We start from the raw sequence: 18,718 nt of genomic DNA on the forward strand, positions 1-18,718 counted from the left end.
TGCGTGCGTGCGTGTGCGCGTTCTCGTACGTTAACGCCTGTCCCGCGCGCGACCGTTTGCGTGTGTGTGCGTGCGCGTGTGACGTGTTTGCGTGTGCGTGCGTGCGTGCGTGTGTGTGTGTGTGTGTGTGCGTTTGCGTGAACGGTACCGTGCATATACTTTGTTTATACTTCATGTATATACACAATAATAATATATAATATATGTACTACGCATACCTGCGTCCGCACACATGCATATATATATATGTATTTATTGTAATATTTACTTATATTACCTACGTATATAATATTGTTATGTATATACACGTACACAATAAATCGAATGCGTACATGTAACAACATATGAATGAAAAAACAATATTTTTGTGTAAATTATCGCGTGTGTATTATAATATTATTTATTATAATAAACAATAATATGCGTCTCGTGTCGTGACAATCTCATCGTCGTGAGTTTTTTTTTTTTAAATTAAATTTTTATTTCGTTCCATTTGTTTGTTCTCTTTTCTCCGTTATTGTTGTTTTGGTGATAATAATAATAATAATAATAATAGTAATAACAATAATAGTAATAATAATATGAACGGCGTCTGCGATTGGTCGCGACAGCAGTTTTCCAGTACTGGTTCCGCGTCCGTCCGTCAACACAGCAGCAGCAGCAGCCGCCGCCGGAACCAACGACGACGAAGCGTGCCATCACCGCAGCAGTGACGACAACGGCGACGGCGATAACGACAGTGGCGGCGGCGACGACGACGACGACGACCACGACTGCGGTATTCTCGAGAGTCGCGAGGAAAACACAAACCGAACGTCGACGGCCGTACAGTGACGACGGTACGCGGGTTTTCGCGTGTGATGAAGGTAACGTTCACGACGGTCAGTCTCCCGCAACACGAACCGTCCGTGGTAGTACGACCGCTGCGCCAACAGCAACGACGAAAACGACTTCCACTGCAGCAACCGCGGACTCATAACTCGCCTTCCGCCGTCGGATGCCATCTTCGCACTCGGTAGTGTCAAAGACCGTCAACCATCGCCGATAATAGTTTCTGCATATTATTTTCGTTTAATGTACAGACCGACGCACAACAGCAACCTGTAAGTAAAACACGACGATCGCGTCGATAATTGTTTATTACTTATTTTCCTTACTTATGTTCCTGTTGGTTTTTTTTCCCGTCTGTTTATCGCGACAACCTCAACAATGACGTCGCGCGCGCGTACACTTGACCACTGGCGATATTTTCTGCGATAGCGATTTTAACAAATACTATTGTTAGTAGGTAGTACTATCTCTATTCTCTACGATTTCGTGATACGTGCATGTCAACCGACTTGCCGTTGTCTAAACGTCTGGATGTGACGGGAGTAACCTGGTCCTACTAGCAGTGATTCATTTCAATACTTTTATATCGTCTCACATTTGATGGCATTGGTAATTAATGAACGGCATGCCAATGTCAAATAATATTTGGTACGTTAAACACGTCATGTATTCTAAGGATATTTTCCTAGAACTAGACTGTTACTATTCTGACTTTTTGAATGTATGTATAGAAGTATCAATGTACATCCACATCGCACATTTTTTATTAATTATTTAAATTTTCTCTCTGTTTTTATATTTTTCAAATCTAAATGACAATAAAATAGTTTTTTGTTATAAGTTTATCTAATGAATCTAATGAGATAACATGTCATCCATTATGGTAGCATATTTTAATTAGATAGATTAACTTACTACTTACTTATTATACTAATTTTATTAACCTTATAGACATATATATATTATAAATGAATGAAAAGTTATTTCAGAGTTATGTTACTATTGCAAGTAATATTTATCATTAATATACCTAGTAGATTATTATACGTTTAGATAAGAAGGAAGATAAAAATAATGTGTTTGAAATATGAATATTTATAATGATTACCTATTTATTTTATTTAGTTATTCTTCAACAAGTACATTACTCTATTTTTTTTTTAAATTTAGTTTTACTCAGTTATAGGTAGGTATTTAGGTACCATTTAAAATGTGCAATTATCTAAATATCCACCCAAATATTTTTTTAATGACCTTAATTATAATGTTATATTATTACTATCTATTAATCATTTAAGAATATAAAGTAATAAAAGAACATTACAAATAAATATAGCCATATAGGTATAGTAAGGGTTTTTGATTAAAATAATAGAATAATGAGATAATTCATTAAATAATTTTATATAACAATTTTCTCTTTTAATGGGAACTCTTTTAGGTACTTTATAAATGAAAAAAATACCTATTGTTGAATAAACCAGTAAATAGTATGTTATTCATCTAATATTTACAATATTATAATATAATATTAATTTACTCCCTCTAACATAGAAAGTTTATAAAAAATTGTAAAATAAATAAAATATCTTAGTGTATAATATTATGCAAGTATTGTTTTTGAATAGTGACTTACGAGGACATCCAAATGTGTTGTCTCAGTTTTACAAATGTAAAACAGCAAAAACTGTTTTCAAAGGAATAGAACCGCTCAGGCAGTAACGATAGTTAAGACTCCAAATTGATATATAATATAATTGAGAACATTATCTATGAAATATCATTTTTTTTTTTTTTTATATATCATTTGTACGAAAAGAAGTTCATTATTTTTGAAATTGGATAACTATTTTTGTAGTTCCAATACCGAATAAACCAAAACAATATTTCAGAACCAAGTTCTCCTTTTTATAGATAAAAATTTTGTTTTTTAGTTATGACTATAGCCTTCTTAGTTCTTTCCTGTGCAGAATAGTTTTCGTTATGTTTTACATTTGTAAGACAAATACCATATATGCGGGTGCTGCGTCCTCTTAAAATTATATATTACTATTATATTTGAACTTCATAAAAAATATAAAATAATTTTAAAATTCAAGATGATATTAAACTAGAACTTGAAAATAATATTTCAAACTTTTGCCATGTAACTATATTTAAATATTGGATATTCCATTGTAGATGTAGGAAATCTATTTTATTTTATTTACCGAAAACATTGTAAGTCTATATGTTTGAAATAGTTAACTTATCTCGTGGCCTGGAATATTAATGCTAATTCATAATTGCAAGATTTTTTAAATTCTTTGTATTTGTTGGTAGAGTAATAACTTAAATAAGTATTTATTGTAGAGACAATACAGCATGATAAGTTAAAATTTTTAAAAATAATAAATAGTTTATAATAGTGATTTACCTACCTATAATTATTAAAAAATTTAACTTACCTATTATAACTTACCTAACTACAATATAAAATTTAATTATGAAAATTGTTTGTATTGTATGTATTTTATTCCTAATCAATGTTGTTAAACTTTTATAATACTAACAACAAAACCGTTGTACTCCCAACATCCCTTTTGAGATTCAAATAATGTATTGGTTTTATACAATATTCAATATCAACATTTTTGAGTATTCAATATTTTTAGTACATTGTCTCTTCTAACTGTGGTTAATTAATTAAATTGAAATTAATTTAAGAATTGAGATTAATTTGTTCAACTATCGGCAAGCAAAAAGTATAGAGTACCCTACATTTTTGTTTATTATTAATGTTTTTTCTTACTAAATTGATTAAAACCACAGCTTAAATACATAAATTATGAATTTTTAATAATTTCAAATAAACGTCTATTTATTATAAATTTATGCTGTATATATTTATTATATGGGTATTTATTTAATTCACAAATTAAATTATAAATTTATGAAGTTTAGAAGTAATTAGAAGTAATGTACCTTATATTGTATACATTCCATATGTAAGGTGTCAGTTTCATTAGAATTAAAAACGATTAGGTTTAAATTAACTATTACTACAAATATTTGTAAATACCCTCTTCGTAATAAAATGGTTTTTTAATTTATTATGATTTATGACCAATAGAATAAATTGTACATTTATTTAAAAAGAAAAAAAATAATTTGGTATAAATTCTACACATTTAATATTTATATTATATTTATTTGAATTAAATTAGGTATACTAAGTCTTAATTAAATATAGAAAAATCTGTTTTTCTATAGGTTTATTTTTTATTGGCTCCTGGAAAGCTGGGTGGGAACAGTTCTTCTGGGGTCGTCGGTTCAAAAGTGAAGAAAGGTATATTTTTTTTTTATTAAAAATAATTTTTATTGGTACATAATATTACATTTTAAAATGATTTTTATTCGTGTTTGTTTTCAAATTGTAATGACACTAAATTAGAACAGTAAAGTTAAGTAGGTACTTCATACATTTATTCATAATTTTTAAATGCAAAAATAAAACAATGTAAAAAATAAATATTCATTATTAATACTGGTTAATAATATTCAATTTTATTATTTCATGATGTATTATTCAAAGCGTTTCCTAGTGTAAATAGTCAAATATAATCTTATGGTTTATCAAACAATATGTAAAGAGTAGGTAACAGAATAATATCATTCAATTTTAAAGATTTTAATTTATTGAATGTCATAAGACTATAACTTATTATATTAATCTAACTATTAGACATTTTAATAATTTTAGAAAACTAATACATTTTACTATAATCATTTAACAATTTTTATTTTAGTTAATATTAATTAAGTATTATATCGTAGTAATTCGTAAAATTGTATTTTATAATATTATGTAAAGTTGTGAAAAGTTATCATATATTTAATCACAAAAGTTTTTATATCTTTAATAATAACTAATTAAAAAAATTTACCTGTATAGAATTGTTCTTCAAATTCAATTAATATACCTAGTATTTGTGATTTGTTTTTTCACTTATTAAATATTTTTAATTCTTGTTAATTTTGATTTACTGATTATTAATTAAATTAATATTTATTTTTATTAATTAATAGATTATTAAATTATTTAAATTACCTAATTAAATGATTTATTTATTATATTTGTTTAAATAAAAACTTTACATAAAATATTTATGTATACCTACCTATAGTTGAATATAAAACATGTGTATGGTTAACATTATACCTACCAGAATTTTTATTCTGTTGTTTTACTATCAAATTAATACTTTTATTCAGTTGCTTTTCCATTCATCATTTATTCAATACTAACTTATCTTGAACAATTAGTGAAAAATCTTTAAATTTTTAGATAAAATTTAATTGAATAAAATATACTTATGAGTTAACTATACTTTAAATTAAGAAATCAAGCATTTTATTTTAAAAGTTAAAATGTATTGTTATTTTAAATTTTTCAGGCAATATGACTTGAAAGTAGGGTACAACGATGGTCATCAAAGGACCATAGCAATGAACGGGGAAATTCCTAGTGTACCTATAACAACTCTGGCTGGCATTTCAAGTTTAACAGATTGTAAGTATTGAATTAGTGAAATTTTTCTCTAATATCTTATTGAATTATTAAATCCGTATGACAATCAAAGTATTTTTGATCTTCAAAAAAAAAAGAGTGTTAAAGGTCATTATTTTGTACTATTTAGGAATTAAATTTCTTTTATACGAATTAATTGTAAATATTGATACAATTGATGTGTTGGTTAAGGTATTTGAGATTTAAAGTTTGATTTTATTAAAATTATCATAACTGTATATTGTTCGTGTAACTGAGAATGATAGGAGTAATGTTATCAATATTTTTTATGTATTTAATGGATGTCATTTAAAGATACAAATACAGTAACTTTAATATAAACTATAAAGTAATATACAAGACTTTAATATAAAATAAATAGTTATTTTCAAAAATTGGCAAAGTATTAATATAGAATGTAGATATTACACTAAAAATAATACTAAGATTATAATTTAGCCGTAGTAAATAAAATATAGTTAATAATTTTTTACAAATATACAACAAATAACTTGTCCACATATGTGATTGGAAATGTGGTTAAACTAGAATATGACATTATGATATAATGTAAACGAGTATCTTAGCGTACAACATACATTAATATTGTTTAATGTAGCTTGATGTCATCCTTGTCTTGATGTTTAATGAATTATTGGAAAGTAAATTATACTTGTCTACATAGACCTTTTACAAAATATAATATTATTATTTCTCAATACATATTTAACTTTTTTTCAATTATTCTATACCACAGTAATAAAGTTATCAGATTATAAATTTGAATCTTAAAAAATAATTTATGATAAATATTATTTGATATTAATAGGTCAAACATAAAAAGTAATCATTCATAGTATTTTAGTATATTTCAAAATGATGGTATTACAAAATATAAATGTATAATTAAATATAATATCTTGTTCAGTACAATTACAACATTTGTAACCATTATTTTGTTTTTATTGTTATCAATTTACATTATTTGATTAAAATTTGAATTAATTTACAGTGTTACCTGAAATGCCACTGCCTTCACCTATGCCTCAAACATTAGGTAATAAATCTTTACTATTTCATCCCCGTGTAGCCGAAGAAGCCGATATTTTACTTAGCCTTCGAGATGATACTTTGGTACCTCAATTAATTCAGTCTTTAATTAATACCTCATCAGACCATATGTAAGTGTTGTGTTTATATATATATATATAATTAAGGAAAATATTTATAACTAATTTTATTGATGTTTTATATTTTTGTAGACAATTGAAAGATAAATATATGTACACAGAACATTATAACAATCAACAAAACATACCTGAACTTCTTAAAGCAATATTACATCAAAACGCTAATGTATTTAGAGGACCACCGGCAATATTTCAACAACAGCAAGGTAATAATAATCAATTATTGTAGGTACATTGTTTTGCTAACTATACTTTTTTTTGTTCAGTTATGAATATATATTTTTTTTATTAATTCATTTATCATCCTAGCAATGTATAAATCTCCTAATTTTGATTAACTCAAGATTAATTTTAGAATTTTCTTATTTGGCAAAAAAATTGATTTATAAAAAAAAAGTACTGTTCAGATAAATAGTTGTAAATGCTTATGTTTTGGATGAATAATTGAAGTTTATAGTTCAAATTTATTTTATACATTACATTGAATATAAAATTTATTGAACACCTTTGTTAAATTTGACTACAAATATTTTTATCATTTTAAAACTATTTTCTAATTTTTAATAAATATTTTATTCTAACATCATGTTTTCAAACATAAATATATTTTTTACCATATTGTTCATATTATTGGTAATAATTAAATTGTAAATGGTATTTTATGATGCAAAGAATTAATAATAAACCCAATAAAATATAATACATCAATTTTTTTTAAAAGTTATTTTTATTTAATTCATTTTTCAGAGAAAGAAAAAAATATTGAAACCAAAACTGTACATGAACTCAATGAAATTAATAGTTTTGAATCAGCATTGATTGAACAACATGATTTATCGCATAATGAACTATTACAGCAATCTGAGATTTTGAATGAGCTTCCACATCAACAGCAACCTGTTATAGTTAGAACACCTCCTGCAAAATTATCCAGATTGTTATTAGATGAAGAAGGTAAATACACTTTTATCTTTTACTTAGATATTGAGTTTTTTTTATTCATAGATAAAATATTAAATGATGTTGAAATTTCAGAAAATGATAAAATAAATGTTCAAAACTTGGAACGTCAATTTTCTCAAATAACAAATAATTACGATGTTTTCTTAAATCAACCAACAATTTCATTAACTCGAATCGATCTTAGTCAGCATGGTATTTATTTTTCATGTTACAAGTCCATAGGTTGTTAACTAAATAACTTTTTTTTATTATTTATTTTAGTTGTGAACAAAAAAAACATGATAAATATGGAAGAACTGACAGAAGATAATGATTTTGGATTAGCTCTTGCAGAGAGACCTTCAATTACAAATCAAGGTTACACATTTTTTTTAAATAATTTAAAATTGTATTTACATACATAATGAAAAATGTTGTTTTGACTTTTGTAATTTAAGTATTTATATTTATTTGTTTTTATTTCCATTTAAGTAAATTTATAGTAATATTAATATCAATATATTTAAACTACAATTTACTAGTTTTAAACTTAATTTGTATCTGTTACAAAGCAAAATAACTGGTAGTTTTTGTTGTTACACACATATGAACATAATATCTATTATTTTGATTATAGTATTTAAAAATATTTATTTTGAAAATATTAGTGCTTTATTAATATTATTTTTTTGTTAGAAGTTTAGTAACTATATACACTCAGTATAGTTTGTATTGAGCTTTATATTTTTTTCAAGTTTGATTCCAATTTTAATGTTTTTGTTATAACGTATCTAGTATTACTTAAATTTTTATTTGTTACATACCTTTAACATAAATATGATGTGTTTATTTAATAATAGATAAAAGAAGTTTTCCTTCACAAGTTGAAAATGAAAGTTCTGATCCAAATGATTTTGGGGTATCATTGACTGAGAGAATTAAAAGAAGAAAAAGAGCTGCCCAACAATCAGAAGTCAATGACAAAAATAATAGTTTTGACGAAAGTAATTATTATTTGTTATTTTTTTTTCAAATTTGGACTTTAAACCGTTATATTTATATATTATAATTGTATACTATTTTTTAATTAAATATTTATTTATGCTTATATTTTTTATTTAAAATAGTAATTGTATGTTGTTTCTCTAAATAATTTAGATGAATGTATTATAAAACCTAAATTAAGAAAAGTCGAAAGAAAATTTGTACCAGCTGTTGAAAAGTTATCTGTAGAAGAACTAATGGAAACTAATACATATCAGAAGTTCAATAAATGCATAGAAAAAGTATTTGAGAGCACTGAAGAAGTTGATACATTGCTAGATTTTGGTAATTGATAATATTATAATTTTATTAATAGCAGTTTTTCAGAATTTAAATTTGTTATTTTAATAGGGGAAAATGATATCCCGCCAGAAGCTTTAATACCAAAATATGTTCTTCAAGAATTATGTAGCGAATCGGCTAAACTTAAAACACTAGGCGCTATGGAATCAATCCCATCAAACAAAATAATTCGTATATTAAGCATACTTGAAAAAAATATTAGAGATGGTGCAAAAGTATCTCCAATAGCTGATCCAGTAAGCAAATACAAATATAACCTGTTGAATACTAGTGTTAATATTTTCTTTTCTAATATTAATTTGTTGTTTATTTTTTTAGGAAGATGATGAATGTGAAAGAAAATTGTGGATGGAGTTAGCGATGGAAAGAGTTATGCGAGCTGTAGATGCATCCCTCACTACCCTTTATGTGTTAACTTCGCCAAGAATGCAGAAAAAAGTTTACATGGAAGATGTTATTGACAGAGTAGTCATGTTCACTAAGTATCAACTACATAATACAATTTACCCGGCGTTTGATCCTGTCTATAGGTACATTTAAAATGAATATTTTTTTTTATAATTTGATTAAACTGTAATATTTTTGTTGCAGGATACATAAGAGTAATGATTCTTATGCAGGAAGTGCACGTAAAAAACGTGCTCATCCAAAAGAAGTTCGTGATAAAAATGTTCTGTCCCTATATACCAAGTTGGCAGAAGTAGTTTCGCTTTTGGCTGAGTTGTTACAAATTCAAACTCTTACTGATACAGCTGTTCTTCATACTTCTTCAATGGCAGTTTCGCCCTTTTTTGTTGAAGAAATCAGTGAATTACAACTTTCTGCATTAAAACTAGTTACAACGGTAAATACAATTTGATACATTGGATTAAAGAAATACTTTCGAAATTAGTAAATGAAATTCGTTTTTATTTGGTTCATACATTGTCGAAATAACTTAAAAATAGTTTTTTTAGGTTTTAATGAAAGAAAATAATTTAATTAATTTTTATTTGAATAGATATTTACAAAGTATGACAAACACCGGAAATTACTATTAGATGATATACTAGCATCTATGGCACGGTTGCCAAGTTCAAAGCGAAGTTTAAAATCATTTCGAATTAGTTCTGAAGAGTATATTCAAATGTTATCAGCTCTAGTCTTACAGTTAATTCAATGCATGGTTGTACTTCCATCTAATTTAGCAGATAAACAGTCAAATGTAAGGTTTTTAAATACTCAATTATAACTTGACATGTTATATAATTTTTACTATTTTTTTAGCTTGATCCTGATACATTAATTATCAGTAAATTCAAAACTGCTCGTTCAACTGCATCAAGTTTTTTGCACGTGTTTTTATCAAAATGTAGTAGTAAAAGCGAAGAAATTGATTACCGTCCAATATTTGAAAATTTTATTCAAGATCTATTAACTACTGTGAATAAACCAGAGTGGCCAGCATCTGAACTTATGCTTAGTGTACTTGGGAGGCTATTAGTTGCTAACTTTGTTAACAAAAATTTAGATATGTCTCTTAGAGTAGCCTCCTTAGACTATCTTGGTGTTGTAGCAGCTAGATTGAGAAAGGATTCTGTTACATCCCAATTAAGATTAAAAACTATTGATTCTATAATTATGGATATACGAACAGAAGAGCTGAAGGATGAAGATGGTAATTTAATGGTATGTATTGATGATACTAATATAAATTTTAATTTGATTGTAGTTAATGGTATTGGGCTCAATCTCCTACTTTTATTGTATTCAATGCACTAGTTATATTCATGCCAATATTTCATGTCATTATTAAGATTATTCATATATACATCTCTTTCTTGGTCTTCAACCCTTTTATTTTCCTTCTACATTGGTTTCCATTACAACTTTTACTAGCACTGAATTATCTCTTCATAATTTAAACTAACCTATTTTTTCTCTTTTTCAACCATTTATACAACAATTATTTCTTTTACTATCCTATCTAGTAATAACATTCAATTTAGCATTCTCATCCTGACTATACACTTCCTCTTTTCTGTTTTTTTGCATACATTCAGATCTATATAACATTACTGACCTAACAAATATTTAAAAAAAAAATTTTCCTCTCAATCTCGCTAGAATTTTCTTGTCACTTTAAACGCATGACGCTTTTCTTAATTTCATCCGTCCATGCTTAATTCTATTATTTTATATATTCCTTAAAACTGTTATTGGTTTGTATCATTTATTCTAACTGTTTGAAATAATCCATGTTGCATATTAGCTCATATGGTTTAATGTTGAACCTTGATACACTAAAATACTGTGTTTCTCCATATTATACACTCTTCACTCTTGTCCTTGTTTCTTCATATATATTATATCCTATATTACTTTTATAACATGTTTTTGATAGCTACTCTTTTCTCAATGCCACCCGAATACCTCCATTGGAACTTAATTAATTGATATGTCCTTCCTTATATATATACTATTGATAAGTTTTTTCTTTTGTTCTCTTTAATTTGCCTCATTTAATATTAATATCAAAGTGAATTGCCTGGTAATAGAATCATACTGATAGATTTTTTGAGTTTTTTTCCATGTGTCTATACTTGATACTCATAAATAGGGTCAAGATTTATATTTTCTAAAAAAACTGCAAATATTCTGTTTTTGTATTCACTTAAAAATATTCAAAATTATGTAAAATATGCCAATTTTTACTATTTATTTTTACATTATTAGTTAAATATCTAATTATATTCAAGTGAAGTATACATTTTTATAATAGAACTATTGATAATTTAATTTAAGACTATTTTTTTTATTTTAAATTCTCAACATAAAACAAAGTTTTTGGATTTTAAACATTTGAAATATTTAATATACAAATATTTTGTACTTATTTGTATGGATGACCAGAAGCCTCACTTAATGAGAACTCAAAAATTGGTTAAATGTTCTGTCGATCTGTGTTGCTGGAAATTAATATTTTACTTCTTAAAGATTGTTATATTAAAATTAAGTATGATATTTATTGTATCAATAAGCTTTATTGTGTTATTATATTTGTACAGGCTGTACTGATAGGATACTGATAGTTTGTAATATATTATTATTAATCACAGGAAGAAGTTCAAGAAGTTCAAGATGATGAGGAAAGAATACAGTTTTTGCAAAGAGTGCTTTTGGATTATTTGGCTATTAGAAGTCTTTCAGAACCAGCTTTAAGGCATGCACGACATTTCTATTTAGCTCAGTGGTACCAAGATAATACTGATGCTGGAAAATCGACTGACTCTTTATCAAAAAGAAAAAAAGAAAAACAGTCGCGAAAAAAATTTGGTATGTAATATCATAATTAAAGTAATAAAATCGTTTATAATTTTTAAATTTCTCATTCAAGGTTCAGACGATGAAGATGATGGCGAGAGTAGTGATTCAAGCAAAGAAAATGAATCTCGAATAGATGCAAATAAAGCTGTTGAAAATTCTCGACTTTGTGATCAAAGAAAAGAATATTTGCTAACTAAAATCAATCCTTATGATAATCAATCTACACAAGTTATGCAAACATACATTGATTATGATAGTGCTGAATTAGTTGCAAGATATTTAGCTTCTAAAAGACCATTTTCTCAAAGTTTTGATACTTATCTTAAGCATGTGAGTACACTATTTGTGTATATTAAATATGTATATAATCTTATATATTTTTTATTTATTATTTTAGATTATCAAGGTTTTGATGGAAACCTCTGTAAATATAAGAACAAAAGCTATGAAATGTTTAACAATGATTGTTGAAGTTGATCCAGGTGTTCTGGGCTTAAAAGAAATGCAATTGGGTGTAAGCCATTCTTTCCTAGATCATTCAACTTCAGTTAGAGAAGCTGCTGTTGATTTAGTTGGGAAGTTTGTTTTGAGTCGTCCAGAATTAATTGATAAATATTATGACATGTTATCCACTCGAATATTAGACACAGGTGTCAGTGTACGAAAACGAGTGATAAAAATAATGAAAGATATATGTATTGAATGTCCAGACTACCCAAAAATTCCAGAAATATGTGTTAAAATGATACGGCGCGTAAATGACGAAGATGGCATTAAAAAATTAGTTATGGAAGTGTTTCAAAATATGTGGTTTACTCCAGTACGAGAAAAGCCTACTCTAGATACAAAAATGTTATTGAGGAAAGTCTTAAACATAACTGATGTTGTAGCAGCATCAAAAGAATTGGGCCTAGAATGGTTTGAGCAATTATTATTAAGTTTGTTTAAACCTAAAGAAGATAAAGATGACACAGCAAAAGTATCTACTGAACCTCCAAAAGCTTTACTTACAGCTTGTAAGCAAATTGTAGACTGTTTAGTGGAAAATGTTGTAACACTTGATGGTGGCGGTGGAGGTACATCACAACAGCTTGTTGCTTGTCTTACTACATTATATTTATTCGCTAAAATACGGCCACAACTTTTAGCTACACATTCTCTCACTCTTCAACCATATTTGAGTTTAAAATGCCAGGTAAATAATTTTGAATTGTATGATTAATGTACACGATATAATATTTGTTTATTTTTTATTTAATTGTTTAGACACAAGGCGATTATCAAATTATTAGTTGTGTGGCAAGGACACTTGAACTTGTTGTTCCATTAATAGAACATCCTAGCGAAATATTTTTATCACAACTTGAAGAGGATGCAGTCAAACTCATCATGAAGCATGATCAAACTGTGATTTTAAGTTGTATATCGTGTCTTGGATCTGTAGTAAATAATGTAACAAGAAATTTTAAGCTCATCCGGGATTGTTTTGGAATATACTATAGTAAGTGTGGAGTATGAGTTGCTGTATTTTATTGAAATTTGAAAATCCATAGTTGATGATTATGTGTTAAATATGCCAGTATACAAATAAATATCAAAAATACATTTATGTATATATTATATTTATAATATAAATGCATGCTTAATTTATAATTTATTATTTTTTGGGAGTAAAATAACCTGTTGAATATTTTAAATAAATATTTAAAAGGATGTAACACTGACATTTGTTGTTTCTAGCTTACAAGTGCATAAGATAAAAAATTATCAGCAATATCTGTGTCTGTATGGGGGTTTTTACGATAATTCAGTTATTAAGCGAGTTATGACTGTTCTGAGCATTTTTAAATTACACTATATACGCAAATTTGCTGAAAAATTGAACTATCATAAAAAAAATTGCATATAACACAGATAATGTTCTTATTAAGATTAAGCTAAACGTGATCTGTTGAGTGTAAATTTGTTATCTTACACACTTGTAAGACGTAGATAATAAATGCCAGTGTTACGTCTTCTTAAAATATTGGTAGATCAACATCGTTTTTATAGCTTTTCCATAAAAAAAATTAAATTAATTAAATTTAAATGATGATTAAAAATTATAAAAGTAATAACTAAAAACAGTTTTTTATGTACAAGAATAAATAACAACTTGTCCAAAATATGATCTTGAATGAATAATTCATAAGTACTTCATTAGTTAAATTATTTATTAGCTTTCATTTTAAATTAAATATTTCTTGACCATTACAGAATAATATTGAATTGAACTCTGTAATTTGTGTGTATTTTATTTCAGAATATTTAAGTAATTTTCAAAAATTACACCAGGATAGACAGACAAATCCTCAAGGTTTAATACCACTACGGCCAATATTTCGTCGTTCAATTTATATTATTGGACTAATGTTAAGATTCTTCGATTTTACAGACAAAGATGTGTATGGTGATGCATACCCAGTAAGTCTTTTTATATTTTAAAATCAATACATTTTTCTTACAAAAATATTTTATTTATTTTAATAGGATAACATTAGAGATTTAGTGTATGACATAATGTCATATTTTATGCATACAAATGAAGATGACACTAAATTATTTGCTTTAAAAGCAATTGGATCAATATGTATAAGGCATTATGATTTTATGTTATGTCAAGATCTTATGAACACATACCTTGATATTTTATCAAACAATAGTGTCGCAAATATAATGAAATCTCAAGTATGCATTTTGAGAATATTATAGTTAAAATTAAGTTATTATAAATATAAAATATGCACATAATTATTTCTAGTTTTATATTTTAAAACGTTTATTTAATATACAATTTTAAATAAAATTATTTTTCTAGATTTTGAATAACATTGAAATATATTTGGAAGAAGAAGAAAAAAGAATGATCAAACAGGATTTAGAATGTAAGTTAATTTTTTTTTTATTTAATGAGATGCAAATAATGTATTGTATAAGTAAATAATAATATTCATAATTTCTTTTAGGGTCGAAAATGTCTAAGAAAGAAAATTTAAAGGAAATGGGTGACGTATCTTCTGGAATGGCTAGTACAGTTATTCAGTTGTATCTCAAAGGGATTTTAAATTCGTTTTTACATACTAGTGTTCAAGTTCGGCAAGCTGTACTCAAAGTTATACAATTAATTTTAGCACAGGGACTTGTACATCCTGTTCAGGTAAACAAATTATAAAACTTATTAAAAAGTTACAGAAAATTCATAATTTATGTTATGTTTATAGATTGTGCCTTATCTTATATGTATGAGTACCGATACAGAAAAATCAGTTAGCAGTCGTGCTGATAAACATTTGCAAGAGATAGAAAAAAAATATCCTGGATTTATACACATGGGTGCTCAAAATGGAATAAAATTATCATTTCAGTTACAAAGCATTGTACAAACCGATGGTGAAATGGTCCGAGGATATCGTTTAAAAGAAAATGACACTATCCCAAGTGCTTTAAATGGATGTCTATATTCTATTCTAAGAACTAAACAACAACGCAGAGCTCTAGTTTTGTCAATTTTAAAACAATTTGAAGATCAAGGCGTATGTTAACAGCTTTTTTTTTATAAATTAAGAAGTACTTCACCTCATGTATTTATTTTATTATAATTTTTTATAGAAAACAAATTTAGCTCAAATGTTATACTTAGCGGATAACTTGGCATATTTTCCATTTCAATCGCAAGATGAGCCTTTATTTATTATACATCACATTAATACAATGATATCGGTCAATGGAACTAATTTGCTTCAAAACTTTAGAGAGGTTAGTATAATCTAATGTGAAACAAAGTTTTATTCCATTACATATTTTTAAAATACTGTATTATTATAAATTAATTTATGATTTTAATATTAAAATAAAAAAATTAAACTGTGCAATTTGATATTTTAGTATGCTATTCTTGTATAAAAAAAATTAAAATTAATAATTTTATTTAAATTTACTTTTAGGGTCTTCTTCCTAATCCTAATGCACCAGTACAGTCTAATAAAGTAGAAGGTGGTGTTGAGGATGAAGAAGATGAAGATGAAGGGACACTTGTAGACAGAGTACCTGATGATATAACAAATCTTCAAGAAGTTCTTATTAAATCTCAGGGTTGTCTTCTACTTTTAGTTCTTAAACTTTATCTGAAAACTGTTTATGGAATAACAGATTTGTAAGTCTTGTTTAAATTATATTTTTATTAATGGTTATATATGAATTATTTTTAATTGAAAACATTTACTCTAGAAAAATAACTCAATATTCACCTTCAGAATCTAGTAAAATGTATGATAAAAATTTAAGTAGAAAGTCAAATTCAAAATTCAATCCTAAAGCTACGATACAAAAGCTTAAATATGGATTAGAAATAAATACGGAAGATTTACAAAAGGCTAAATCAGAATTGATTGCTTATTATTTAGAAGTATGTATATTAGATATAATATATTTTTTTAAGTTTATTATATAATATTTTATATTTACAGTTAAAACATTTGATTATCAATCTTGATCCTGACGATGAAGGAAATGAAGATGCTGGAACTCCTAAAGCTTCAAAGAGTGTTCCATCCACACCAAGTAATCATGTAGGTAGTACACCTACTCAAATCCAAAACACGCCCAACCACAATGATGTTTCTAATGTATCTTACGAATCGCCAGAATATCAAAAACAAGTAATTATCAAATGTATATAATATTTTAATTTTGAATGTCTAATAAACTATAGTTAATAATTTATTTATTTATTGTAAAGAAATTCAATATTCCTTAATGAACATTAAAATTAAACACTTTTTTTTATCATCAATATAAACTTAATAATTATAAAGAATTTATTAACTGGTTTATTCAAACTTGTTATTTTTAAGTGGATTCAACTAACATTTCTCATGTTTTTTCTAAATTTCAAGTATTACTTGTATTTATTAGTACAAGCTATTTTAGCAAATTAAATTTATTTGAATATTAAATAATATATGTTTTTAATATATTACTCTTTGATTTATTAAATAACTTGTACATTTTTGCACTATTGATGTAACATTTATCTTAATAAGTGTAAAATATTCAATCTTTATTTAGTACCTTAAATGTTTGGTAAATGCCTTGGTTTAATATGAATATATTAAATTAACTTATAGAAAATTGTATGCTTCTATTTGTTTATCTTAGAGGAGGTACACTTAATTTTAGAAGGAATAAATAATTAAAAATTATAATTTTCTCTAAATATTTAATTTGTTCATAAGTTAAAATCTTAATATAAAACCCTATACGGACAATCATTATTTTTCCCTGAGGCAGTAAGGTTTTTTTCTTGTCTTAGCTCAGATTTATCTAGAAGTATGTGGTATAGAGTTATTATTTCTGATAGACAAAACAACTTTATTCTTATAATTTGAAATAAAATTAGTTATTTACAATTGTTATTTTGCTAATCTTAAAATATTAATGATTTAAAATTATATTTTTCATTGTTTCACAGAACAATGTGCAATCAACACCAAAGGTTCCTAAATTGACGATCATACCTCCAAAACCTCCATCGTCTAAGCATTCTCATCATCATCATCGATCACATAAATCGAAAAAAGCTGATCGTCCTAAAAAACATCATCATAAGCGAAAGAAAGCAAAAGGTGGGGGCAGTTCTGAAGATAGTGACAATGTCTATAGCGATCCAGATTTCTTAATATAAACAGGTACCTTATTGTAATTTAAATGTGCTGTAAATAGATTTGTTGTAAATTTTTTTTTGTTGACAGATGAATTATTTATTTTTATGGATAATTAATATTAGATTTTAAGTGCTCAATTGATCATTCTTCTATGCCTTGTGCACTTGAATACTTAAGTGTTTTCAATATGAGCACATATTGTGAGGTCTGAAACTTAAAATGTCATTTGGTTTAACATTATTTTATTTTGAAAATAAATTATATTTTCTGAATTGTACATAAATAGTTTTTTTCTTGATTTATAAATAGAGAAGAAGCCATGTCCACATGTGTTGTCTTTTTCTTACAAACTTACAACATGACTACTTTGTTCTAATTTTGTGTTTTTACTTTTAATATTTATTTAAATTGTCTTATTATCAAACTCGAAGGTAAGAATTTTCTATATGTCTGGTTTTTTTATATTTTTATTTTAACACTTTGACTGCTGACATCAACAAATCGTATTTGTTCTATGAGGTGGGCGCCGATAACCTGTATTACTTTCTGACCTCTCCCAATAATACCAGCATACAACAAGCTATTTGTGCTTGTGCATATAAACAGATAAACGGATGAAATTGTTTAATTCCCGGTGGTTTGATATTCCGGGTATTTTTATATTTTTATTATACTTACTACTATTATTACAAAAAATATTCCGCACAGGAGAATTGTTCAGGCCCATGCTGCAGTCAAAGTTTTAAAGTAAGATTTAAACATTTTTAAACTGATACATTGTCATATCTTGTATTAAAATAAAATATAAAAATGTAAGGCACATAAACAACAGTTAATATTAATTTGACCTT

At 26.2% G+C, this 18,718-nt stretch overlaps 1 protein-coding gene across 3 annotated transcripts; it reads left to right on the plus strand.

Annotated features, from left to right (window-relative positions):
• The first annotated feature begins 238 nt into the window (after positions 1 to 238).
• Positions 239 to 18,144, plus strand: LOC113555635 (nipped-B-like protein). 3 transcript variants are annotated; one of them, XM_026960097.2, is made up of 29 exons: positions 239 to 1,103; positions 5,268 to 5,383; positions 6,393 to 6,561; positions 6,643 to 6,776; positions 7,318 to 7,524; positions 7,606 to 7,725; positions 7,795 to 7,890; positions 8,373 to 8,516; positions 8,671 to 8,841; positions 8,908 to 9,095; positions 9,178 to 9,389; positions 9,451 to 9,703; positions 9,860 to 10,063; positions 10,126 to 10,527; positions 11,958 to 12,174; positions 12,236 to 12,495; positions 12,563 to 13,360; positions 13,432 to 13,666; positions 14,468 to 14,628; positions 14,695 to 14,892; positions 15,023 to 15,089; positions 15,171 to 15,361; positions 15,426 to 15,737; positions 15,814 to 15,960; positions 16,149 to 16,357; positions 16,432 to 16,609; positions 16,671 to 16,862; positions 17,675 to 17,891; positions 17,955 to 18,144. In XM_026960097.2, the coding sequence occupies exons 1-28, from the start codon at positions 1,075 to 1,077 to the stop codon at positions 17,885 to 17,887; spliced, it is 5,823 nt and encodes a 1,940-aa protein (XP_026815898.1). In that variant the 5' UTR covers positions 239 to 1,074; the 3' UTR covers positions 17,888 to 17,891; positions 17,955 to 18,144. The 3 variants fall into 3 exon arrangements, with proteins under 3 accessions (XP_026815898.1, XP_026815899.1, XP_026815896.1); XM_026960098.1 differs by lacking the exon at positions 17,955 to 18,144 and adding an exon at positions 4,084 to 4,159 and having other exon boundaries at positions 240 to 1,103; positions 17,675 to 17,887; XM_026960095.2 differs by having other exon boundaries at positions 240 to 1,103; positions 17,675 to 18,144.
• Positions 18,145 to 18,718: the final 574 nt, after the last annotated feature.

The sequence above is a fragment of the Rhopalosiphum maidis genome, chromosome 3 (genome assembly GCF_003676215.2).
Source record: "Rhopalosiphum maidis isolate BTI-1 chromosome 3, ASM367621v3, whole genome shotgun sequence".
Taxonomy (NCBI): domain Eukaryota; kingdom Metazoa; phylum Arthropoda; class Insecta; order Hemiptera; family Aphididae; genus Rhopalosiphum; species Rhopalosiphum maidis.

What these genes read in the sequence shown, in the direction of transcription:
- LOC113555635 (XM_026960097.2), top strand. Translation starts at nt 1,075, where the DNA reads ATGTACAGACCGACGCACAACAGCAACCT. An exon ending in ACCTTCAATTACAAATCAAG is followed by an intron (nt 7,891 to 8,372) that starts GTTACACATTTT and finishes ATTTAATAATAG; the next exon opens with ATAAAAGAAGTTTTCCTTCA. An exon ending in ACAGTCGCGAAAAAAATTTG is followed by an intron (nt 12,175 to 12,235) that starts GTATGTAATATC and finishes TTCTCATTCAAG; the next exon opens with GTTCAGACGATGAAGATGAT.